This window comes from Ictalurus furcatus, chromosome 5 (genome assembly GCF_023375685.1).
Source record: "Ictalurus furcatus strain D&B chromosome 5, Billie_1.0, whole genome shotgun sequence".
Taxonomy (NCBI): Eukaryota; Metazoa; Chordata; class Actinopteri; order Siluriformes; family Ictaluridae; genus Ictalurus; species Ictalurus furcatus.
Genome location: NC_071259.1, coordinates 4,298,019 through 4,325,999, shown reverse-complemented (window position 1 = coordinate 4,325,999; position 27,981 = coordinate 4,298,019). Strand labels below are relative to the sequence as shown.

General features: G+C 40.4%; 1 protein-coding gene across 1 annotated transcript; it reads right to left on the bottom strand.

Moving 5' to 3' along the window:
- Positions 1-9: 9 nt before the first annotated feature.
- LOC128607443 (indoleamine 2,3-dioxygenase 2-like) lies at positions 10-26,881 on the bottom strand. The gene is made up of 10 exons (XM_053624304.1): positions 26,685-26,881; positions 25,446-25,541; positions 7,316-7,435; positions 6,035-6,153; positions 5,874-5,888; positions 3,812-3,911; positions 3,599-3,716; positions 3,401-3,452; positions 1,058-1,206; positions 10-597 (listed from the first exon to the last, which is right to left on the bottom strand). The coding sequence occupies exons 1-10, from the start codon at positions 26,781-26,783 to the stop codon at positions 200-202; spliced, it is 1,266 nt and encodes a 421-aa protein (XP_053480279.1). The 5' UTR covers positions 26,784-26,881; the 3' UTR covers positions 10-199.
- Between the last annotated feature and the right edge of the window lie 1,100 nt (positions 26,882-27,981).

Genomic DNA, 27,981 nt, shown 5'->3' with positions numbered 1-27,981 from the left:
TCCATAGACTCATGTCCAAACTGGTTTAATGCTGGCTTCACAACACTGGGAGAATTGATAGAATATTGAATATTTTCACACGTTCTTTGCAATGCAAGAACACTCACTAATAAGACTTTTATTACAGTAACTTTTTTAAGAGTAGGTTAAATTTTGAGTATCTTTCCTTCATATTCCTGGATGACATCCCAAAGTGTCCTCATACGTCACTTCCCACTGCTGCCTGTGAGATCGAAACGTCTTTTGTTCTGTCCCTCACAGTCTTCAGGAAGCTCATGATCTCCGAGCCGCCTGTTCCTCTTTCTTCCAGCGTTGTGGGTGCTTTCCACACAGGGTTGCGTTCTTCTATAGACTCCGGGCCTTCACAGCGGAGCTGTTTGGCTCGGGACGCCGGGATGGTGATGAAGCGTGACACTACACTGATGTGGTAACTCCGCAGTGAAACCAGCTGAGCCACGCAGTGATCGAAGGCCTCCGTCAGACGCTCGTTGGCTTGTTTTAGCACAAAGGCCCTCAGGGACGAAGCGCCAGAGATTTCCTCGATGAAGCATCTGTGAGATGGAGGCATGTAGCCTCTCATTCGGGTCAGGAAGTTCGCTGAGTAGACATGGTGTATATTTCAATGCTTAAATCCACATTGTGACAAAATGTTTCACTGAGAGTATGATTTTTGCATGTCTACACTAAGTAAGGAACACAACTCACTGGAAGCATGCTATTAAAGGAAAATAATCAACAATATGGTGGTATGACACAGTCCGGTTCTAAGCAGAGTTGCTGTTATTATCATGCAGTTGATTTTTTTCCAGTAACACCACATGCAGAAGTGTTTCATTCCTTATACAGTATATTCTAGCAGTTTTCCATTTGCAAATACAATGATTTTTTTTATTAATTAAAGAACAAAATGTCATAATTATTTATCCTTTTATAGTTACATTTCATATCATGGAACATCCACGAAAGAAAAGAAACCTGATTGCATATACTAGTGTATAATGTAACATGGTTCATATTTGGCTCTAATGAGTAACGTTAAGGGGATGATCTCTCTCACCACTCTTTTCCTCATGTTTGACGCCTAGCAGCTCGTCGAAGCAGTGGAGCAGACTGCTCTGAGCTGCACTCCCTCCTGAAAACTCCATCGGTTCAGCCTGAACGCCCTCATACACGAGTCCCTCTGCCATCGACGGGTTGTCTTTCCACCTGAAACATGTGCCATCGTGCAGATGTCCAAATACAGGAGTATGGATACAGTGATGATGGAAAAATCGGTTTAGAGCAAGACAACCTGTGACCTTTACACCTGTTCGTTCATAGAATTATCCAAACGGATGAGACCGGTGCTTGACAGGAAGGCTACGGTAACACGAATATCAACTCTGTACAAACGTGGTGAGCAGAAAAGCATCTCAGAATACACAACATGTCAAATCTTAAGGTGGATGAGCAACAACAGCAGAAGAGCATATTGGACTCCACTCCTGTCAGCCAAGAACAGGGATCTGAGGCTACAGTGTAATGTCAGATTTCATTGTAATGTCAGATTCCTGTTCTTGGCTGACATGAATGGAATCGAATGCAGTTTCACTTCTACTATTGTGCTTCAGCAGTTGTGGTCTCCGACATGCTCACCACGGTTGTAAAGAGTGGTTATTTGGGATACCGTAGCCTTCCTCAATATTCTCTATATACAGTAAGAGTTACCCTACAGTGGACATGTGTGAAAAAAGAATTAGAAAATAAGCAAGCCGTAAGGCCAGTTGATGCTAAGTAAAAAAAAAACAAAACAAAAAAAAAACAAAAGCTAATGCAAACAACAGCAGACAAAAGCATTACATTGCTATTCAGCTCATTGTATACAATATAAGCTAGCCACCTGGCGAGTACAAATGTTCGAACGCAACATTTGCTTCACTTATAGCAAAGTAAACAGTGACAGCAGGTGAAATGGACGGAAAATGAAACTAGTGTAGGTCTCCACATCTAGTAGACAGGTTTGCTGGATGATTCAGAATCATGCTGAGATTTAAATCATAACCACAAACCCACCAAAAAGATGGCTCTGAAACCTCTTACAAGCTGGCAGACTTCCTGGTGAGACTGGAGTTCTCTATGCTCCACGCTCCATGCAGTTTTCACCTTTTCATTAAAAAGCCAGTGTTGTATATAAAATATACATGAAATAAACACGAGGGAGACCTAGTATGAGTAATATGTAATCTTATTGAGAATTCACTGGGCTGGTGGACTGTATGAACGGATGTTCACCTAAGACACAACACACAGATAAGCAAGGCTCAGGGAGATAACAATACATGTATTTGATTAAGTGGCGAGCCAGCCAGGAGTCAGCAGGTCTCAGAGCGTAGGTGGAGTATGTCTGCACGCAGGCAGAAGGTCAACTAAGAGACACACACACACACACACACACACACACACACACACACACAGAGGTCTGGTGTGTATGCAGAAAACAGGAATTAATCTGTTTCATATTCTGTTTCATATTCTGTTTCATGAAAAACTCTTATAGGGTAATGTACATGCAAGCACTATAAAAAAAAAAAAAAAGAAATGTAGAACAAACATAAAATTTACTCATAATGTAGAGATGGTGTGTTTGAAAGTGTCCGTTCTCAACGAAAATCCAGTCAGGAAGCGACACAGACAAGGTCAAGTTATTTTTACAGAGTGAACCAAGACAAAATATATTTTGGAGCCGGAACTGCACCTGCGTGATAAGGGTCGCTCAACAGTGCCAATTGATGTACGTAATGGTGTTCCGGGATAGCTAACTCTAAACATATTGATGTCTGGGTCATCCTAACCCTAAGAAAACTGTATAAATAGAAGAGCTTCAGCTCTGGTTTTTTAGATCGCATTTTCGGACGTCTCAAACTGTGGGGATCTCGTGTGGTGGAACGGAACGAATAAACCTGGACCCTTGCTTCTTCTCACTCACGGCTGGTGTCTTATTTTTCTTTCTCCAATTGAATATGTGAGTATCTGTTTCTATGTTAAGTGTGTTCAGGTAATAGGCAAAATTTGGGCCAGCACCAGCTGATAAAATTTAGGTGAGGCTAATAAACTAGCAACGAGCACGAAGAATGACTGCTACAGCTCCATCACCAGCGCTGACAACTTTGTTTCAACAATTATATATGATTTGAATACAAATCACATCCCATAAAGACAAAGCATGATTGGCTTGTTCATCAATAAGCTGAAAAATTGTAGAAAAATCAAGAAATCAAGAAATAAATGGATGGAATACCAGAAGGTGATATTCGGATGATTGGATTGATTTCATGGTGAGTGTATGGCATGCTCAGGAATTAATACAGGAGAGTCAAAATAAAATAAAGTAAAGTAAAAAGTTCTAATATTAATTACTCACCCCGATAAAAAGATCCTCATAATGCCATAGAATACAGAAGGATCCACATATACTGAAATATTATAGAGAAGTTAATAAAACACGAAAGTTTCAAGTGTTTAACTGTAAATCATTTTCTATTAAATACCTCGGTATTACATTATAATAAATAAATAAATAAATAAATAGGTTAATTATGTATCAGGACCAGAGCATTACCATGCATTTGTTTCAACGCTTCCTTCATGTCTTCTATAGACCGACTGACAACATCGAGACCTCGGGTCACCACGGCCACATCACCGTCGCAGACACCACCGATCACTTCAGGGATGGCCTGCACCATGGAAACAACTCTTTAGTGGACACTCAAAGGAATACTCTAGCAATTTTTTTTTAGATTGAGGTTCAATTATAATGGACGTCTAAGACCTTGAGAGCAGGAATAGCAGCCAGTTCCACCAACAGAGTGATGAGGAAAAAACCTCTTGCACTTTCCCCACCAGGTATACTGAACAACAGCTCCAGATTCCTTCCAGGACACAACACACACACACACACACACACACACACATTGTTAGTAGCTAGATTGATTATACTGCTATAGTTATGGAAGAACAAAACTAAACTCAGCACTCACACACACTTTCAGTTATATCTATGGTACAGTGGCTCTTTATCACTTAGGTCTTAAGAGCTGCTCTTCAGTGCAGTTGTAATAAGAAGGCTCCCTCTACTGGGCACCTTTATCATTTATATATATATATATATATATATATATATATATATATATATATATATATATATATATATATATATATATATACAGTGAGGGAAAAAAGTATTTGATCCCCTGCTGATTTTGTACGTTTGCCCACTGACAAAGAAATGATCAGTCTATAATTTTAATGGTAGATTTATTTGAACAGTGAGAGACAGAATAACAACAAAAAAATCCAGAAAAACGCATGTCAAAAATGTTATGAATTGATTTGCATTTTAATGAGGGAAATATGTATTTGACCCCTCTGCAAAACATGACTTAGTACTTGGTAGCAAAACCCTTGTTGGCAATCACAGAGGTCAGACGTTTCTTGTAGTTGGCCACCAGGTTTGCACACATCTCAGGAGGGATTTTGTCCCACTCCTCTTTGCAGATCTTCTCCAAGTCATTAAGGTTTCGAGGCTGATGTTTGGCAACTCGAACCTTCAGCTCCCTCCACAGATTTTCTATGGGATTAAGGTCTGGAGACTGGCTAGGCCACTCCAGGACCTTAATGTGCTTCTTCTTGAGCCACTCCTTTGTTGCCTTGGCCGTGTGTTTTGGGTCATTGTCATGCTGGAATACCCATCCACGACACATTTTCAATGCCCTGGCTGAGGGAAGGAGGTTCTCACCCAAGATTTGACGGTACATGGCCCCATCCATCGTGCCTTTGATGCGGTGAAGTTGTCCTGTCCCCTTAGCAGAAAAACACCCCCAAAGCATGTTTCCACCTCCATGTTTGACGGTGGGGATGGTGTTCTTGGGGTCATAGGCAGCATTCCTCCTCCTCCAAACACGGCGAGTTGAGTTGATGCCAAAGAGCTCCATTTTGGTCTCATCTGACCACAACACTTTCACCCAGTTGTCCTCTGAATCATTCAGATGTTCATTGGCAAACTTCAGACGGGCATGTATATGTGCTTTCTTGAGCAGGGGGACCTTGCGGGCGCTGCAGGATTTCAGTCCTTCACGGCGTAGTGTGTTACCAATTGTTTTCTTGGTGACTATGGTCCCAGCTGCCTTGAGATCATTGACAAGATCCTCCCGTGTAGTTCTGGGCTGATTCCTCACTGTTCTCATGATCATTGCAACTCCACGAGGTGAGATCTTGCATGGAGCCCCAGGTCGAGGGAGATTGACAGTTCTTTTGTGTTTCTTCCATTTGCGAATAATCGCACCAACTGTTGTCACCTTCTCACCAAGCTGCTTGGCAATGGTCTTGTAGCCCATTCCAGACTTGTGTAGGTCTACAATTTTGTCCCTGACATCCCTGGAGAGCTCTTTGGTCTTGGCCATGGTGGAGAGTTTGGAATCTGATTGATTGATTGCTTCTGTGGACAGGTGTCTTTTATACAGGTAACAAGCTGAGATTAGGAGCACTCCCTTTAAGAGTGTGCTCCTAATCTCAGCTCGTTACCTGTATAAAAGCCACCTGGGAGCCAGAAATCTTTCTGATTGAGAGGGGGTCAAATACTTATTTCCCTCATTAAAATGCAAATCAATTTATAACATTGTTGACATGCGTTTTTCTGGATTTTCTTGTTGTTATTCTGTCTCTCACTGTTCAAATAAACCTACCATTAAAATTATAGACTGATCATTTCTTTGTCAGTGGGCAAACGTACAAAATCAGCAGGGGATCAAATACTTCTTTCCCTCACTGTATATAGGGTTTTTTTTAAACAAAAAATAAAAATACATTTTTACAGGTGTAATGATTTAACTTACTCCATGTTAAGTGGACTGGAAACACCAGTAGGGATCCATGTAATGCAGAAAATGACAAGAAATGATGTTAAAATACTGAATATATTATTTATAAATATATCTTCCAAATCTTAAAGCTCAGTGCATGTACTATTAAATCATGTGAATGAGAAATATCATACCCATCTGGTTCTCTTTTCCTCCAGTTGGCCAAGACCCCATCAGCATGAGTAAGGATGGGCGGGAGACCCAACCTCTGAGATACCTGCCAGTACGGTACTGCTAGGTTCTGCGGGAGAACCTAACCCATTACACCCATACACACAGGCACACAACATATAAATGTTCAATTATGACAGATTTGTTGGTTTGATGACTAAGCAGTTTTCTATTGGTTCTTTTTTTTTTTTTTTTTGGGATGTATGATCATATTAAAAGTACTCAAGGATGGAAAGCAATGAACTACACGTATTCTCGCTACTGTACTTGAGTACATGGTTCAGCAGAATTGGCACTTTTTTGAGTATTATTAAAATCATAGTGCTTTTACTTGTCCAAATAAAATGTTCAACTTTGCCACATTTAAAAAATAATAATGTGTTTAACCCCAGAAGACTGTAAGCCAATTAAAAGACAGTATGTGCACATTTTAATTTAATAATTCAGTTTCACACCTAATCGAAAATAAATCCTGTCAAAAGTTTACACTTCAGCCGCTGAATGCTTTGTTAGCATCAGCAATGTCTGGGACAGTGAAGACGGATGAGCATCCCTGGCCCAACTTGATCAACTATTTTCAAGTTTTAAGTGTTTCAAAGAAAACAGCATGAACATTATCTCCAAACTGTCCAAGATATCAGAATTTCACAGCTCAACATTCCACCTGTGGAAACACGTCCAGGTAAGACATTAGCTAGCTGAGTGAGCTAGACTAGCTAGCCAGATCTTTTGTTGTTTAACAGTATGAAAAAGTACTCTGATGTTCGGGAACGATTTCCTGTGGTGCTAAATGTATCTAAGTGTTGCTACAGGATCATGTCTAAGGGGCATCTTTGCTATGTCTTAGCTATGGAGATAAAAACATGTATGAATTAACATGAGCTAGCTAATAACTTAGCTACAGAAACTCCAACAAGCTACTGAAGCTTTAACAAGCTACTGAAACTCCAACAACATTTGGTGAAGTTAGCTAGCCAAATAACTTTACCTGAGGTAAGTCAGAATAGCTCACTTGGTTAGTTAACATAAGGACAGAATAGTAAGAATATAAGAACATTTTCGGATTAATTGTGTCCATCATTCACATATGAAAAAGTCATTTCTAAAGTAATTACTTTTAAGTTTTTCACCAGATGACTTATGAACAATATTCTTGACTATTTAAAAAAAAAAACTTTTACTCTGTGAATTATTGCTTTGCACATATTTGAATACCAAGCACCATGTTTATTCCCCTGCAGTACCTTAACTTTATCTTCCTCACCCTCCTGCCATACATAACCCATAGTGATGACGCTCAGAGCCAGATGAGCCAGGCGCAGCTCTCGATGGCTTTGCAGCAGGTCAGTCTCCAACAGAGGCATCTGGGTTTTAAACAATGAATCGAATCAAAACTACAGATTTCATATTTGTTATTGCCATAATACTAGCCATTAAAAGTAACCAGATTGGGGGGGTGGGAGTAAAGGTCATAATACATCATTTATGAGGCAATAGAATATATTAACTTTATTTTAGTGATCAATTTTTCATTCATTTCCAGCAGAAAACATGTCATCCAATATTTGTTATTTTCACATTACTCATTCACTACACAAATAACAAAAATGACGGTAACACAACAACACAAACATGCAAACAAACTGAGAAAAAGACCCAAGTGCATATATGCGTGGTGAATTATTTTTAAGGCATTTGTTAAGTTCTTAAGGGATGGTGCAGATATGTAGTCAGCTCAAGAGAGACGATATCATTATAGAATAATACACACCCATTGGTGTGACATTTTAGATTGTGAGAGAGAGAGATAGTTTGTATATATTGTAACCTTATTTTTGACAGGTCTGGGTCAAAGTTCAAGATCATTATCATCAATCATATTTATTTTGACAGGTCTAGGTCAAAAGGTCATCACCAATGTCATTGGACAGACGTAATTAAAGGTACATATCAGTAGTAAACTTTAAATCTGGTTCCAGTGCATACACACACACACACACGCACACACACACAGAAGATACCCCTGACTAATCAGAACAAAAGACACCTGTTTAAATATTTAGGCCATAGCTAATTCATTATTATCAGTAGTAAACTTTAAATCCGTTTCTGGTGCATTCCCGCACACACAAACACACAAGCTCTTTCACATAGAATGTATTCATATATAGTATGGTCATGTGCATTCCACACACACACACACACACACACACACACACACACACACACACACACACACGCACACACATACATAAGGATGATGAAATAATAAATAATGAATTTCCATACACTTCCAACCAAAAATATGACACACACACACCCCTGACCAATCAGAACAAAAGAAAATTAAAATTGCACCATCTGGTAGGTGTCGGTATAAACACCATAAGTTTATAGAAGAAGAAGAAGAAGAAGAAGAAGAAGAAGAAGAAGAAGAAGGACTCACCCACCCTCTAGGTTTAAAATACTCTGTACTTCGAACATCGTGTGTGAGCTTATAACATGCTGATGCTTGTCCTAATGCCCCGAAAAAAGCTCACTCTTTTTTGGGAAGATTAGAAAAAATTTTAGAGCATGAAAAGATGCAATATTGGGTAATGTCAAATGGATGTACAGCCGGATTTTTTTTTTGATGCAGAAAAAGGAACCATTTTGCTTTTCAAGTTATCGGTCCCGGGTCACATCCACTGGAGCTGCGAAACTGAGAACGTAACTCAGAAAAAGTTTGGAAAAAAAAAAAAATGGAAAAAGTTCCGAAAATGGTGCAAGGATTTTGACTACATTGTTAGAATGGACTTCTTTTCCCCGGATGCGTACAGGCGTAAATGGAGCAGTACATCTCTGCAATGCAAATACCACATCAGAGCAACAAATTTCTCCAAGAACCAGGTTTCACTGCACTGTGTTGCTGTATTAACCGGTGACGACGCATCTGATAACAAAGACAACTGTGAAGTGAGGTATGAACGAACCAGCTGGCATGATCTACAGTGCTACTTCCATCAAATCGATGAATTATTCAAAAAAATTGGAAGGGACAAAGAAACAACGGAAATAAAAGTAAGGCTAGAAGATCTCTTCTGAGATCGTCAATATACTACTCCTGAGAAGAAATTCCGCCTTCCCCAAGACTCCTCCCACATGATCTATAAATGAGTCTGACTACATATCGAGTCAAAACATTCTGAGCATCAACAAGCGATATGGCTTGTGAACTCAGACCCGTTTTCTACAACTCTGTTTCTACCCTGGATGATGATGTGACCAGTTCGGGTTTTGAAGATGGCGAAAACCTAGGAAAAAGTAATCTGACCTATCTGACAACGAACAATGAAATCGACGGGTGTATAACCAACACCGTGCTGGCCATCATACGTGCGGTTACGGGAGAACTGCTGGACAGAATTATCCTACAAGATCTGAAGGACAACTGCCATGGCTGCGCGATCGATCATACGAGTCAACTCCAACACGCGTGTTTGTTCGATCCTGATGAGTACTATCTGCACCTATAGATTGCTGAAAAAGATGTTTAAACCGTGGTTCAAATACACGTTGGCAAGAGGTCTGAAATTGTGTGGTATCAAACACACTCCGTCCCTGGAAAAAATTCAAGGTATCGCTGAAGCCATCGTGTGTGAATGGCGAGACGAGCCTCACATCAAAACGAGGTCAAGGAGAAAACCAAAGACGTTTTCAACGAGCAGGTGTACGAAGACGTTGTGGACTACTGGACCTTTCACTCATCTCTGAAACCCGTTGACTCGCCGCATACATGGGAAACTTCAAAACACGCCACGTCTATTCTGACTGCGAGAAAAGCCTGAAGCCAAACAAACAAAAATGCTGAAGACATTCGTAAATAATGTGTGTCCTTAACACATTTGTGTGTATCAGGTTTTTATCTTACATGTATTGCTTAAACGTTTGAATGTAAAACTAATCATGTGTCTAAACCTGTGTGTGATATAAATTGTTTAGAAAGGAAAATGTTACTTTGATTGAATATGTAATACCATGCTCACGTGTTCTGAGATAAAATGTTTAATTTACACTTGCGTTTGATCATTCTTGTCTTGACACTCGAAATGACTGAACGACTGATGAAGAATATATATTATACGCCATCCGAACCTGGTTCGTATGGTGGCGTTGAGAGTTTGTAAAGAGCTATTGTTGAGAAAATAGGTAAAAGAGCTAATGATACTGAAATAAAAAACTGGTTAGCAGAGCAGGATGCGTACAGTGTACATAAACCAGTATCTACAAAGTTTAAAAGAAACAAGGTTTTTGTAAAGAACATCGATGAACAATGGCAAGCTGATTTAGTCGATATGAGCAACCTGTCAGAGAGTAATGACAACACGAAATTTATGATCACGTGCATAGATATTTTATCCAAATATGCCTTGGTACGTGTGCTATGAAACAAGACCGGACTCGAGGTAACTAAAGCCTTTGATTCCATTCTAAAAGAAGGTAGAGTCCCCAAAAAACTACAAACTGACCAAGGGAAGGAGTTTTTTAACAAAAATTTTCAAACATTAATGAAAAAACATGACATTCTTCAATTTGCTACGGGTACGGGGCAAAAAGCATTGGTGTGTGAAAGGTTCAACAGAACGCTAAAGACCAGGATGTTAAGATGTTTTACCACTTTTAACACGAAAAAATACACCGACATAGTCTAGGATTTGATTCAAGCGTACAATCACAATTACCATTCCAGTATCAAAATGAAACCCGCCGAGGTCAACGAAGCCACTTCCTTCAGAGTATTTAAAACGGACTGTTCTCACCTACATTAAAGAAGCTTAAATTCAAGTTTAAAGTCGGTGATATCAGTAGAATTTCCCGTTTAAAAAGACAGTTTGAAAAAGGATACGAGCAAAACTTTACAATCTCCAAACAGATACCAAGAGATCCCCCGGTATATAAATTACAAGACTATGATGGTGAAAAAATTGAGGGAACATTTTATGTACTCGAGTTACAAAACATCATTATCGGGAAGGACAAAATGTTTAAAATTGAGAAAATCTTGTCTGAAAAGACCCGAAACCGGAAAAAAGTTTGCCTGGTGAAATGGGTGGGGTGGCCAGATAAATTTAATTCCTCGGTTCCGGTCGAAGATGTAGTTAACATAACAAAAAGGATCGTCGTGAACAAAGCTGAAATCTGATTTTCAAACCAATCGATTTGAACGGGATATGGGAAGTCTCGCTCGCAGAGGTTCAATATATCCAGAGTTGGTACTCTTTAACAGAGGAAGACTGTCCGTGTCATATTATCCAGAGGGATGGAAAGAAAACACAAAACAGTTACTTTAATATCACTCAAGGATATTATAAAAGTATCGAAGAACTGGTTAGTGAAATCAACAAAAACATGAAGAAACTGGAACTTGGAATAGATATAACCTATAACCCTATGAAAAATAAAATACACATCATGTCCCAAAAACATTTTGTGTTCAAAGCTAATGGAAAATTAACATATATGCTCGGTATGAACCCAGGTGTTCCGATAACGGCCTGCGAACCAGACGCGCAGAACCCCGCTGATATTCACGCAGGCTTTTACACGATGTATGTATATACAGACGTTATCGAGTATCAACGAGTTGGTGACAGTTTTTCGCCGTTACTGAGATGCGTACATATAATGGGTGAAAACAACAAAGTCGTCACAATTACTTATGATAAGCTGCATTACGCCCCTCTCACCAAGAAACACATTACCGATATAATAATCGAAGTCAAAAAGGATCAGAACAAGCCTATACCTTTTAGTTATGGGAAATTTATAGCTAAACTACACTTTAGACCCGCTAAACATTCGTTCCATATGTAAAATGATGGATAGGGGCTACATTCATCCGCAGACCTACATGGATTATTATGTCCACCAGGCTGGAAATGGCCTTCCGGGGTTTCAAGGAGCCCCCACCATGTATGGGTCGGGGCAAGGAGGTCTGTTCAAGGGTCTTTTTAGAATGGCGATTCTGTTCCTCAAAAGGGGATTTGCTATTGCAAAACCTCATTTAAAAACAGTGGCTAAAGGTTTCGTAAGCAACGTAGTGAGCAACATTATGAGCAATACACAAAATCAAGACAGATCGGGCCTTGCATTGATTGCGCATAAAAAATCTAAAAGGCTCCCAGGGCATCGACACGTGATTCCGAATAAAAGATGTAAGGTTACTAAACTCAAGACCAGTGTGAAAAAGACAGAGCAGAGAGGCAACAGGCATCCTTCCATCTCTCACAAGAGAAAGCGGCTGAGCATTTTCTAACATCATGGCTTTCTTCCACAGTCTATCCTCAGAGTGTACCAATACAGAATTGGATATTTTCACATTACCTTATACCCAAACGAGTATTGAAAAGTACCCTTATGTCGAAATACCCACACTTTCCACTCTTACGGACAACGGGCCCCTGGAGTTCTACGTGGCTGGAAACAGGGAGGATTACCTCGACTTGAACAACACTTTTTTACATCTGGCCTGTAAAATCGTGAACCCCAACGGTTCCAATATAGCTAATGATGCAAAGGTTGGGGTCGTTAACTATCCTGTAGCCTCAGTTTTTTCACAAGTGGATGTCATGCTCAGGGATCGTCTTATTTCTCAATCTATCAATACCTACCCATACTGCGCTACCTTTGAAAGTCTTCTCAACTATGGAAAAGATACCCTGGAAACACAATTTTGCACCGGGCTATTCTACAAAGACACAGCTGGGCATATGGACGCCACAGACCCAGACGGCCGAAACGAAGGTCACAAAAAAAGGGCCAATTTCAGTGCTGAAAGCAACACCTTTGACCTGATTGTACACATTCACTCTGATATATTTTTTCAGGATAAACTTTTACTGAACGGTATCGATTTGAGGATTAAAATGGTTCACAGTAACGCTGAATTCTGCTTGATGAAGGAAGGAAATGCAAATTTAATTCTGAAAATACTCAACGCTTCTCTTTTTGTGAAGAAAGTAACCGTCTCACCGTCTGTAAAAATCGGTCACAGGCAAGCACTTCTCAGTGCCACAGCCAAGTACCTGATCGAAAGAGTCTGTTTGAAGACCTTCAGTCTAGCTGCAGGGAGCCGCATTTGTTCACAAGAGAATCTTTTCCTTGGCCCTTTACCTAAAACCATTATCTTTGGGATGGTAGACAACAATGCCTTCAGCGGGTCGTACAATAAAAACCCTTTTAATTTTAAACATTACGATGCAGAGTTTATTGCGCTCTACTGTTGTATCAAAATTTGCCTATTACCCAAAGACAATTGATATTTAACATAGAAACAGATACTCACATACATTAACCAGTTGAAGGACGAAAGTAAGACACCGGGCCCGTGAGTGAGGAGAGGCAAGGGTCCAAATTTATTGTTGCAAGAGATCACACAGTTGAGACGTCCCAAGGATGATCCAAAAAACCAGAGCCGAAGCTCTTCCATTTATACAGTTTTCTTAGGGTCAGGATGACCCAGGCACAAATATGTTTAGAGTTAGCGATCCTGGAACACCATTACATGCATCAATTGGCACTGTTGAGCGACCCTTATCACGCAGGTGCAGTTCCGGCTCCAAAATATATTTTGTCTTGTTTCACTCTTTGGAAATAACTTGACCTTGTCTGTGTCGCTTCCTGACTGGATTTTCGTCGAGAAAGGTCACGTTCAAACACACCATCTCTACATTATGAGTAAATTTTTGTTTGTTCTACATTTCTTTTTTATGGTGCTTAAATGTACATTACCCTATAATAGTTTTTCATGAAACAGAATATGAAACATTAATTTCTGTTTTCTGCATACACACCAGGCCTCTATGTGTGTGTGTGTGTGTGTGTGTGTGTGTGTGTGTGTGTCTCTTAGTTGACCTTGTGCCTGCGTGCAGACGTACTCCACCTACGTTCTGAGACCTGCCGCACTTAATCAAATACATGTATTGCTATCCCTCTGCACCTTGCTTATCTGTGTGTTGTGTCTCAGGTGAACATCCGTTCATACAGTCCACCAGCCCAGTGAATTCTCAATAAGATTACATATTACTCATAATAGGTCTCCTTCGTGTTTATTTCATGTATATTTTATATACAACACTACGTAGATGGTACTCAATATCCTGCAAAACTGTTTCGGCCTGTTTTTCAGTCCGGTAACGTAGTCTGTGAATTCAATTCTTTAATTTTAGCATCAGGAAAGCAGCTGAAAGATCAGGCTTTATCAATAAACAGAGAAGAGTACCTGAATGGCTGTACTTTATTCGCATTCAACCTGAATCCTGACGACGATTGTGGGAAACATTTGTCATTATAAAGTCGGGAAATATGCGATTGGAACTCAGATTTGACAACCGCTTCCGAGCACAGTGAATCTAATCGTGTACGCCAGTTTCGACAGTATTCTAGAAATAAACAATCGAAGAAACGTGCTCATCGATTACCAGTAACTCATGGATACCAGAGAACTAATGGAGGTTATGAGAAGTTGTCCTGAAATAGATAAAATATTTCACGGCTTGATGGCCTATGACGAGCTACCTACAAGTACACTGAGAAAGTTTCCTGCTTTGTTCATCGTAAACACACATCTGAGACACATGCCGGGTGAGCACTGGCTAGCTTTATGCCTTACCTTTTGCTTGGTATGGGTAAATGGACGAGTTTGTTTGGGCATCTTGTGGGCTGTGAGACACTCCACCATTTTAGTCAGAGCATCAACCTTCGCACTCAATTCCTCTATGGCTTTATTTTCACTCTTTGCTTTGTAATCAGGTAGTTTCTCACTGTCTTTATCAGGCTCAAGTTGAGCATTGTGAGCATGGGTTACCTTCTGTCGTGGACAATGTCCCAGTCTTCGCTGTCTCTCACTTTCCTCCCTAGACACTTTGTTAACTTGTCTTATCAGTGCTTCATCTGAAACAGTGTAATCAGACAGGAGAGGCTTGAGTTCATTGCGAATGTCACTGTACTTGGGGAGAAGGCCCTGATGGATGGTGCACAGAAACACATTCTGGATTTTGCGGTGCTCATACTCAATGTCCATACTATCCTGTCTGGATGCAAACATGACTTTCTGTTTCAGTCCTATCATTCTGTAGAGGAACTGCTGGGGACTCTCATGCTCATGTTGCTTGGTGCTCATTAGCTCTCGAAATAACTCACTACCGCTCTTTTGACTAAGATAAGAACGCATGAAGCTTTTAAGCTCAGAGAGGGTCAAGTCATCCTTGTTAATCAACATATCCTTAAACTGTCCTGGTTTGATGATGCGGAGCACACCTTTGATTGACCTTCCCCTCTGTATGGCCTGCCTTGAGTCCCCTATCAATCTGCTTGCATAATCCATAGTAGCTGATGTCTGCTGTATCGTCTCCAACTTGACCTCCATATACTTTAAACTCTCTGCATTGAAGGAATGATAGATCTCTCAGGGAGACTACCTTGTCAGGTGTACAGTGTTTTGGGTCTGGTGAAGTTGAGGTGTTGGGGTGGCTCTGAGGTCTAGTCGTGGGTCTAGAGTGTGGTGTCTGTGTGGCAGTAGAGGTAGGTGTGTGTTGTTCTGGTTGTGTTATCTGAAACTCAGCTAGCTTCCTCCCCAAAGCCTCATAGTTAGCCATTAGCTTTTTGTACTCAACTGCTTGTGGGTTTTCAGGGAATGTGTCTGTAATATTACTCTCTACATTACCCTGTGGAGCTGCTACAGCCTGTGTGAGTGTTGGTCAGTGTAACAGCATCATCCCCTAATATTGTAGGCTGACTGATTTCAGTGACACGAATAGCAATGAGTTCAGTAATAGCATCTCTCAAGGACAGCAAGTGAGAAAATCCCTGGTCCTCTAAATCAAGTAACATTTTACAATTCAGGTTCAGATTCAGATTTTGCAAGATCTGGTACCGGTGTGATGTTCTCAGCAACCTGAAAGAGTTCCTCCGCTGTCAGCGTGTGAAGACTCTTCTTTATCTTCCAGGTCAGTTCTTTTTTTTCAATGTCCTCCATACTGTGTCCCTTGGCCAGCAATGTCTCACAGTCCAGTCACTTCAAGCAAAACTGCATTCTTCCAACTGGGGTCCCCTCACAATCACTGGTCCCGTAGCCGCCTCAATTGCATGCCTGCCACTCCACCGTACTGGTCCTGCGACGTCTGTCTGGTTTGTAGGTTAAAGGATCAGCACCAACTCTCATCAGATGCCGATCCCAGCGGTGCCTCCAAATTTCTGTTACAGGCCTCAAGCATGAGTAAAACCCTGACCGGAGACGAAGTTCTTCAGGTGTTTGTGCTTTCAGGTCAATAAATAAATACCCATAAGGTCTAGAGACTGCATCGAGAAAGCCTTCTAAAAAATATTTACTGTTACCCGGATACATTTGACGAGCCAGTATGCTGATCTGTAATTTGTCTCTAGAGTTTTTAAAAAGAACCATGTAGTTGGTGTTCAGGTTGATTCTTCTGCTAGTCTTGCCTTGAAAAAACAAGTTTTGAACGAGGTAGATGACGCTCAGATTTCTGTGGTGGGTGTATTTTGTAAAAGCCTTTTCTACTTCATCGTTTTTTCTGGCGGATTCCATCAAGTCATCGATAACCAAGTTTTTTTTATTGTGAGGAAATAGTTCGTCATCACACAAAGAATCAGGGATTCATTGAAGAAATTTTATATTTATTCTGGTTATCAATTCATCATACAGAGGTTGCCAACATGTATAACACCAGAAAATGTTTTCGAGAACTACCGACATTGCCTCTTTACAGTTTTACAACAACATTTTGATAAAATAAGATTTTCCGCTATTACTCGGTCCACATACGATACATGAAAAGGGAAGTTGCATCCTAGCACCAAAAGCAGTCAAGTTCATATTTTCCATTACAAAACACATCAACAGAAACTATACATATATACATGAATAGTCTTAATATCCGTAAGGGAGAGTTGTAAAATCGGGTAATAAACCACGCTTATCGTACACAACCCTTAACCTTTTCAACTGTGATTTGTTTCTCAAATGAAACCCCTTTTTATCTTTCATGATAAATTTGGTTATGTGTGGTTACGAGTTGACCGGTTTGATCCACATTTTTCAATCGCTCGTCCACCAGTTCTGTAAGTGATTTCAAATTGACAATTTCAGACTTGATACAATTTAAAGTAATGCCTTTAGCATTCATGGTTGTTTTTCCTTTTACGATTTTGTAACCGTAGATTTTAGGACCTGCGCTTACGAATTCTACGATTTGATCACCATCATCTAATTCGCTGGTTAGCCTACCCAAGTAATCACTTAAGGGCGGCATCCAGTCACATTCCTTACTTTTAAAAATGACGCTCTCGGTGTCTGTGTACGAACAACGCTGATCCAATCGATCCATCAAATTGTACAGCTCAAGTCTAGCGTATGTTGTATTGAAAATGCCGATGAATATGTTAGTGTTCAGAGGTTTAATCAATCTCTCGTCTGCCTAACGCCACTGCACCATCGCCACCTTCTCATTCAAAAAAGAGAACTGACTCACATTATAAATATCGGAGAAAATGAACTGTAAAAACTCGGCAGGATCGTGAATTAAGGTCGTGTTTGATCTTTCTGGTCTTTGACACATCTTACCCCACAACAAATTAAGCAGAATTTAGCCACGGATCGTTTGGAAGGATTAACTGTGATAAATTTCGGACCCAACGTGATCCCTTCGTTCTCCTTATATTTGCGAATGTACTCACATTTAGAGGATTCATCAATGACCCAGGATGGATAACCTGAACTTTCCTGTTTGGTCTTGAGGAACATTTTAACATATCTCGTAAAAAGCTTATCAGACCTTTTAGGAAAGTGCCACACTTCAATCACTTTTAGAATTTTGTAACCTTTTTCGAATGCTTTCTCAATTTCGACAGAAGCCCATGTTCCGGTAAGAGCTCTCTCCTGGTACGTATGATCGCATTGTTTTAGCTGATGATCGGCGCACGTTCTACATAGAGGAAAGAGGAGTTTGCTTTTTACACGAAACGGTAGAACAGGTGCCCACAGACCCCTAGGCGGTAATACTTTTACTCTGACGATACCGAAGTAATATTTCAGAGGTTTAAAGTCACAATAAATGATGATAGGGTGATCGATCGGGTACGTCTTTGTCTTATTTACAAATGGGTAAAGAGAGGTAAAATCGAAATAATCGATTCTCTCACCAGGCTGAGCCACATAATGCAAATGTAATGCATTTGTTTGACCGCTGTAAAGAGCATCTCGTGGGTTTAAACCCTCAGGAAAGTCAAAGTCTTTCAGAAAGTTTAGCACGCGGTTGTCATTTTTCTTCATTTCATTCCACTCGTGTTCCCACATCAGAGTGACTTGCAAATTGTGAGTGTCTTGCAAATTCTTAATTCTCTCCATCAATTTTTGACGGACATCTCCGAAGGTAGCTTTGGATGAGCTAAGAGGATGCGGGGTCATTGAGGGAAAACACTTTTCACAGCCATGATAAAAACATCCAAGAATCTCAAAAACCTTACGGTTTTCCCCATCCTCACAGTAACCATCTACATAATAGTTACCAAACCTGACTTCACCTTTGTTCAGCACATGCCGAATGGGTAGGTTTTGCGTGTTAGAAACATATTCGAGCCATTGTATGGAAGGTGTTGAGAAAGATTTCTGTCCAGTGGTGTAATTATCAAGTGGCTAAAGTGTCTTTACACAGGAACTTGGTTCTAAAGATTTTCATGCACACAGATGCGATCGTTATGCATTTAAAAGGATCGACCTTTGTACTTTTCAGAATTTCTTCTCTGAAAGCTAAACAGCCCTTCCTCAATATTTCTATGTCGTTCACACAGTATTCGGCCATCTCTTTCTTGAGATCAAAGACTTTGTCAGAAATCGTTCTGCACCACTTAAAGAATTCTTCTCTATCCTTAGGCATTATGCCATCTACTCTGTAAAACTTAGGGCCAGGATACGGTTCTACGTAATCCTGATGTTCTACGGTGTTCCAGAAATGGGGAAAATAGCCTTTCTTGCGTTCCCATGGCTTTTGGGATGCTGCTCAACTTCATGGGTAAAAACGATAGACTATCAATGTAGGACTGGCGAAACGCAGTACACAAAATTTTACCGCCTTGCGCTATGATTTCGGGCGTGATTCCTTCTTTCACTAAATGGTTTAACGAAAGGTATGAATCGAACCCTCTAGCATTATGCGTGATAAACGTATAACCGTTGTACGTATTAGACCGAAACTTCTTAAAGAAGACACTGACGCAATCATCCCCTTCAGCCACCCACTCCTCTCCGTCAAAATCAATACAGCATATGAAATTAGTTACATGAGTTCCTTTTTCCTGTCTAGTCTCAAAATCGTAAAACACATAATCCTTATTTTCGCCTTCTTTCCTAGCCCGCTGTATAAAACATCGGGGTTACGCATGTAACCCTGCTCCCTGAGAAGGGAACGAGACGTTGCATTTAGCATAACAGTATGGGGAGCGCCCTTGCGCGCGTGACCGGTATCTGAAGCTTGTGTAAAATTATGCCTCTACTTATAGGCCTGCCATGATCAGGTGACGTGGCAATTAAGCACGTCACATGATATATATATGGCACCTGTGAACCACGCCGCCAGCCTCTATTATCTGAAGCGAAGACACAATTCACAGACCTGCCCTGGTATGACAAAGCTATGCAACGTCTTGTTCCCTTCTCAGGGAACAGGGTTACATGCATAACCCCGACGTTCCCTTTCAAAGGGAACTTCGACGTTGCATTTAGCATAACAGTATGGGAACGGGAATACCCACTCTGTCATACCGATTGTACGGACTGTTCAAAAAGACCCAAGCCCAAGGGTCACTGCAAGACACTCGAGCCTGGGGTGGAATGAATATCCAGGCTGTAATAACGGATGAATGTGTGTGGCGTAGACCATCCCGCAGCAGCACACGCATCCTGCAAGGATACCCCTTTGTACAAAGCCTTCGAGGAGGCGACCGGCCTAGTGGAATGAGCTCTTATGCCTAGAGGTGTGGTGAGACAGCACGCCTCATAAGCCACAGAGATTGCTTCCACTATCCAATTTGAGATGCGCTGCTTTGACACAGCATCACCTTTACTGTCACCGCCAAAGCAGACCAGCAGCTGCTCCGACTTACGCCACTGGCCGGAGCAGTGGACATAAGTACAGAGAGCCCTTACTGGACACAGCAGGTGCATCCTCTCTTCATCCTCTACGGTGTGAGGAAAGGAGGAGGGCAGAAAGCCTGCAACACCACAGGGTGGGCAGCCGATGTAGGCACTTTAGGAATATAATCTGGCCTAGGATACAGGAAGGCCTTGGCTAATCCAGGGGCAAAGTCAAGGCAGGAAGGGGCAACAGAGAGAGCTTGTAGATCTCCCACTCACTTGAGAGATGTCAGGGCCAGTAGGAGAGCTACCTTTAGAGTCAGAAGCTTCTCAGAGGCTGACTGTAAGGGTTCAAATGGGGCCCTTGACAGACCTTCCAAAACCACAGAAAGGTTCCAGGAAGGTATGCGCGGCCTGCAGATGGGCCTCAGCCATCTGACACCACGCATGAACCTCAAAGTTAAAGGATGTTGCCCCACAGAGGCTCCATCGACAGGGGCGTGGCTGGCCGAAACGGCGGCCACGTAAACCCTGATTGTAGAAGGAGCCAACCCTGCTGAAAAATGTCCTTGTAAGAACACCAGGACTGTAGCTATTGCACAGTTCACTGGGTCTAGCTGACGTTCCTCACACCACAAGACAACAAGCCGCCACTGGAGCGCATACAATTTCCTTGTGGATGGTGCTCTAGCGTTTAACATGGTCTCTACAACCTCAGTTGTGAGTGCCGTCGAGCAGGGAAATTATCTCCAAGAACCATATTCGAGCTGGCCAATAAGGTGCTACTAGCAGCAGACGTAGACGGACTTGGTGAACTCTCGCTAGAACTTGTGGGAGCAGAGCGATCGGGGGGAAAGCATATAGACGTGACCTTGGCCACGTGTGCACCATGGCGTCCAGCCCCAGTGGTGCGGGAGGAGTGAGGGTGAACCACAGCGGGCAGTGTGTTGTCTCCTCGGAGGCGAACACATCCACTTCCGCTTGTCCGAACCTCCGCCATATGGACTCCACCACTTGTGGATGGAGCCTCCAATGCCCAGGCCTCAGCCCCTGCCTTGACAGGATGTCTGCCCCAACATTCCGGCTGCCCGGAATGTACATTGCACTCACTGACAAAAACTTTCCCTCTGCCCAGAGAAGGATTAGTTGTGCCTGCATGAACAGGGGGCGTGAACATAACCCTCCCTGGTGGTTGATTTATGAGACCACCGCTGTGTTGTCTAACACAACTAGCACATGGTGACCTCTCAACTGAGGAAGAAAGAATTTCAGTGCTAGGAATACAGCCCGCATCTCTAGAGTGTGACCCGAGGCTAGAAACTGTGGGCACCTCCAAATTCTCAGAGCACGTAGGCATCGCCGCGTGACACTGATTACTCTCAGAGGTTTCATCCTCGGATGAAACCCCCGACTTTTCAGCCACCACTGAAACGGTCTCATGTGCAATAGGCCCAACAGTATGACGTTGGCTGCTGCTGCCATAAGGCCCAACAGTCTCTCGTAGAGACTGGAGGGGATGCCCAGACCTAGCTTTATCTTGCTCAAAGTTGATAGGATCGATACTATGCATGTTGGGGATAGAAACGCCCTTATCGTAGTAGAATCCCATATAACACCTAGAAAGGTTGTCCTCTGCACTGGAGAAAGCAAACTTTTCTTGAGGTTCAACCTGAGCCCCAAGCTCCTCATGTGGGCGAGAACAACATCTCGATGTTGAACCGCCTGTTCCCTGGATTGTGCTAGAATTAACCAGTTGTCCAGGTAGTTCAGTACACGGATGCCCTGGAGTCGCAAGGGAGCCAGAGCAGCATCCATGCACTTTGTGAAGGTGCGAGGGGATAAAGCTAGCCTGAAGGGAAGAACCCGAAATTGGTATGTGTTGTCTCCAAACACAAACCTCAGGAACTTCCTGTGACTGGGTGATATTCCTATGTGGAAATATGCATCTTTCAGATCTATCGTCACAAACCAGTCCTCGGACTGAATCTGTGCCACGATAAGTTTGAGCGTCAGCATCTTGAACCTGTATGTCCGAAGAGTACGGTTCGGATGACGCAGATCTAAAATTGGCTGCATACTAATTGCATTTATGTTTCCATAAAACGTCAAACCCCAAGTGGCAGAAATGACAAACATGACTCATTCCTAAAAGTCCGGTGATACTTTTAACCCCATAATAGTGGTTGTCATGCAAAAACAAGTAAACCGTTTTTTCGTGGGGAGTCTTGCTAGTTTGAAAGAAAGAGTACGATACAGAGTACGATTATGATTTTACAATTCAAATGTCTCTCAAATGTCGATACATCAGCGAAGCTGACTGCGGTGTTTACGGATAATCCCACATCGTGTTGTAATTGTCTAGCGATTTGTTCGGTTTCAAAATAATTTTTTTCACGATTCAAAAGTTGGGTAATGCACAAGGCGAAACACATGTTATGGTATGTCTCTAACATGTCTCTGTTGTGAAAAATGTATAGATACTTCATTTTCTTCTGTATGGTTTCTGATTTGAATATATGGCCTATTTTCCTTCTAATTCCACCACCCCAAGGTGGTCGGACGATTTGGACGACTATTTCAAGGGTATTATCAGTAAAAATTTCGCGTTTACTCTGAATTGCATTTTCAAGCATGGGCAGAAAAGAATGTAAATCGATGACACCATTGTCTAATTGAACGCGTGATGAAACATTGATCGTATCACCTCTGATTTCAATGGTGACCACATCTACAGCAGATATTAAATTGTTAGCAATTTCAATCATACCGTTTAAAATCTCTAAAACATAATTATAAAAATCTGCAAAGCTGTCGAAATTAGTGATCGAAGTAAAATTCACTCTTCTCCTAATCTCAGTGTTGTTGAATCTTTCATGATTAATTATTCTAATATTAGGATCTAATCCATCCCCATCTTGTGAATCTTGAATATTAGGATCTAGCCCCCCATCATCTTGCTCAACTTGGATATCCGGGGATTGCACGTTTTCCATTTGAGAATCTTGGATATTAGGCGATTCCATGTTTTCCATTTGAGAATCTTGGATATCGGGCAATTGCATGTTTTCCATTGGACGGTTGTACTCATTATCGTTTTCCAAATTTTGTGGAATATTGGCGGGGTTTTCGATTAAGTTAACCAGACTGTCATTTATCCTCATAAGACTTTGATTAAGCTCGTATATCATATCATGAGAAGATAATGGTCTAGGTTCCTGAGCGATTTCTGGAGTTGAGCCGATATTGTGATCGGGAGATAATACCATATTTTCATTGAGTTGATTCACCGCATCTGTTAAACAAGGATTTATGTGCATAGATTGCCTTTGTTCGATTAGGTTATTTTGTAACTCTAACAGACATTGATTTAATTAAAAAAATATGTTGTGCGACGTCACCGGCGTGCTTGATACAGTTTGATTGGAATTTCGGCGGGGATTTTCATTTTGAGTATTCCTCTGGTCTTACGATCTTAAATTTTTATTCAACTGATTGACTGCATTGATTAGATTGGAGTTTATTTGTACTGAATGACCGTGTTCATTTAGGTTATTTTGTAACTCTAGCAGACATTGATTTAATTCAGAAAATATGTTGTACGGCGTCACCGGTGTGTTTGATATGTTGTAATTTGGACTCTGATTAGGTCTCTCACTAACAACCTGGTGTGACGGAATTAAACTTTCATTCAGTCAGTTGATCGCTTCAGTTAAACATAGGTTCAGGGTTGTGTACGGATCACGATGTAACAGACCATTTGAAGAACTCTGGTTTCTATCATAATAGAAATCATGGGGTAATTGGAGTATTTTCGGTATTCTATTTCAATTTATAATTAACTATTTTAATTGTTTAAAATACATCTTCTTACCTGCTGAGAAATCCATGGTGTCTGGAAGTTTTGAAGGATAGAGTCTGGAAATTCTTTCAAATCTTTGCCGATTGTCCAACTAATGGAGTGCTCGCTTTTATATACAGGGTCGTGTGTGTGTGTTTGTGTGTGTTTGTGTGTGTGTGTGTGTGCACCGGAACCGGATTTAAAGTTTACTACTGATATGTATCTTTAACTTCGTCTGTCCAGATAATGACGTTGGTGATGACCTTTTTGACCTAGGCTTGTCAAAATCAATGATTAATCTATAGCTAAGAACGTGCAACAATAATTATCTTTAACGTCGTCTGTCCAGAGGGGTGATGACCTTTTTGACCTAGGCCTGACTCATGAGTGTTAGCCTAAACAAGGTATATTTGTGGGAATGCAAATTCCTTTTAAATAATGTGAAAAAACTTGTGTGTGTCAGTAGCACAGCTCCCAATATTGAATCTTTTCATGCTCTAAAATTTTTCCTAATCTTCACAAAAAAGAGTGAGCTTTTTTCGGGGCATTAGGACAAGCATCAGCCATGTTGTAAGCTCACACACGATGTTCGTACAGAGTATTTTAAACCTAGAGGGTAAATAAGTCCTTCTACTTCTTCTATAAACTTATGGTGTTTATACCGCCACCTACTGGATGGTGCAATTTTAATTTTCTTTTGTTCTGATTGGTCAGGGGTATGTGTGTGTTTGTGTGTGTGTGTGTGTGTGTGTGTGTGTGTGTGTGTGTGATATGTTTGGTTGGAAATGTATGGAAATTCATTATTTATTATTTCATCATTCTTATGTATGTGTGTGTGTGTGTGTGTGTGTGTGTGTGTGGAATGCACATGACCATACTATGTATAAATACATTCTATGTGAAAGAACTTGTTGTTTTGCGTGTGCGGGAGTGCACCAGAACCGGAATTAAAGTTTACTACTGATATGTATCTTTAACTACGTCTGTCCAATGACGTTGGTGATGACCTTTTGACCTAGACCTGTCAAAATAAATATGATTAATCTATAGAAATGAATGTGCAACAATAGATATCTTTAACTACGTCTGTCCAATGACGTTGGTGATGACCTTTTGACCTAGACCTGTCAAAAATAAGGTTACAATATATACAAACTATTTCTCTCTATTGTGGATTACTTCAATAAACAGTGTAGCAGTAGTTAGTTAAGCCAGCAAATATATATATATAATTTTTTTTGAGATATTGTTAAGTTAAAACAAAACAAAACAATAAATCTTATAACAGTGTTTCAATTACTGTAAATTCTATCCAAGCTGCTTCAGTTGAAATTCCCATCCCACATAAATGTTATTGCTAGAGAGGAATCAGATTACTACAGTACATCCGGATCATACTCTACTGTACCTTATGAACAGATGAACGAAGGGAGTGAGAAGAAACAAGCTCACTGACACATCCAGCAATTTCCATCCAGGGCTGGAAGTACAGCGGCAGCTCCACCTTATACAGACCAGAGAAATTCAGCTTAATGCGCATCCTAGGGTTTCTGAATTAGGGCCAACAATGTGGTAAACTGTCACTTTATTTGCCAAGTAAAGACAGTTTTGAATGACGGATGCCCGCATTAGACAGCTTCAGATGATCACGATGATGTATACTGGCTCCTGAGATGGTAAGAAAACTCTTGAGACGTCCATGGAACTTCCTTCCAAGGAACTGTCATCAAAATATATTAGTTTTAAAAGTATTTTCTTAGGCATTAGTAAATTCTAAAAACCTTTTTTTCTCCCTTGGTATATTTGCTATATATTAAGTCTGCCATGCCATTTCTTGTTATAAGATCAAAAGTCAATACACAGATCTCGAATCGTATCTCCTTTTAGTCATTTGTAATTTAACAAAGTAAATCGTATAATTATTGATCATGGCAAGTTTTCTGCAAGGAGACGTTTATTTAACATTTATGGACCGAGTCTCCAATGTCAGCACTTTGTAAGTGATTACAGGAATGAACTTAAGTAAATTACAGGGATGAATGTGTTCCACCACGTTAAATGTAACTACGAAAAAAAAAAAATAAAAGTACAAAGTATCCTTGAATCATAAATTATAAATCGTAATCATTGGCAAATTGCTGTGGTATAAGAGGAATAAACCATTTTAGGACATGCTGTTATAGGAAAATAATCAACAAAATTCCACTTTGTGTCTGTCCTTATCACAACACCCCATCATTAATTATTTTCCTATGACAACATGGCCCCAAGTGGTTTATGGTTGGTGGAATTGGGGTTTATTAGACAAAGGATATATGCTCTATCTCATCTAATCCCTTTATAGATGTTCTATATGAGACATATTACATTACTACATTAAAAACATACAACTCATAGCATATTTTTATATACCATTTATTGCATAAGCAATATAAATAAGTAAAATATGCTAAATAAATAAGCTCAGTAAAGAAGGCAAAAAATAACTGTAACAGTGGAAAGTTTGCCTGTTCCAATACTATACAGCTTAGGAGTTGATAACATTAAATTTAATTTTTTTTTTTTTTAATTTTAAAGTATTTTTAAAAATACTTTTTTATGCATCAAATTTTATGCATCAAATCTGTATTAAATGACATGTACATACCAGAGGATCAGGCAGAGCAAAGCCATATTCTTCAGATATATGATATCGTTTTAGAGACAGGGATCTCCCTGAATCTGAATTTGTAGCTTTACTTCCCATATTAAGTCCTAGCGCCTAGATGAGCAAATTTGACTTTTACGATTCTTTTCCTCGCTTTCTCTTTCTGTGTTCTGTGTGTGCTTTAAGCTATAGACATTACATAAAACCACCATTCTTTCATAACAGGCCTTGGACGTAGACCTTTCCCAGGTCATCGACCCCTTTTAAAGGCTTTTATGAAATTAAAAGTCAAACAGCTGGTGAAAATGAAGTGTCATTTCTTGAGTATAATGAGAAAGAAACATTTGGGGCGAGATGCAGAGGGATTGGCGTTCTAACACTGCATCAAATAAGCAGTGCATGATAAAGGAGTAATATATTTGCAGTCTTTATAAAATTACAGTGGTTGTTGGGCAATGTAGTGTATTGCGTTGTGCACGAATAGTGTTGGTGCACATTAGCAACACTAGGGGGCGCTCATGGGCCTCTGTTATGCGAGGAGCATCAAGTTTGTTGGGGTTATGAGCTGTGATGAACATGTTCTGATGAATAAATCTATAGTTTGAGACACACATATATTGTGTATGCACATCATTCAATATACAACTGAAGAGGAATTCTACAGGCAATGTGACATGAATGAAAATCATTATCATGAATATCTACACTGTTAGCCCAAAAGTTGTTTCTATGCAAACAATTTAAGTATATTTTACTTAAAAGAAAAAGTTTTATTGCATTACTTAAAAAAAAAAAATTGTATATTGTACTATTATAAGGTTATCAGTGGTCGCACTAGTATCTTTTAATTGAATAAACATAAGGGTCTACTGTAGGACCACTGTAAACAGAATGTCAAAGAATGTTGGTGTTTTTGTGCTATCGACTGGGTGCCTGTTCCAAGTGGAGTGTTCACAGTCCTGTTGTCCTCAGGTTGAAGTCCAAGATGTGGAATAAACAAGACTATTATTTAACATACCTCAGGTGATCTCTTATTTTTTCAAACAGACAACTGAGGATTATGGGTTGCTAAAGGAGATAAACGTCCTTGATTTTGAAAAGTAAGTTGCAGTCCTGTCATATTTAAAACCTGCAACTTATATAAAACAAAACTTAGCTGATTGATTATTAAACCTAGTATTATCTAACAGAGTACATGATTTAATGTAGAGTGAGAGCGGCTGATTTTGTGATGTTATGTCATAATGGTCATAACTGATCTTGTGCACATTTCTGTTTTGCTGAAGAAATTGATAAG

Excerpts from the sequence above, each read along its gene's own strand:
- LOC128607443 (XM_053624304.1), bottom strand. The coding sequence starts at position 26,783 with ATGGGAAGTAAAGCTACAAATTCAGATTCAGGGAGATCCCTGTCTCTA. Across the intron at positions 25,542-26,684 it reads TTGCTCTGCCTGATCCTCTG|GTGGAGCTGCCGCTGTACTT; the intron begins GTATGTACATGT and ends GGTCTGTATAAG. Across the intron at positions 598-1,057 it reads CAAACATGAGGAAAAGAGTG|CGAACTTCCTGACCCGAATG; the intron begins GTGAGAGAGATC and ends ATGTCTACTCAG.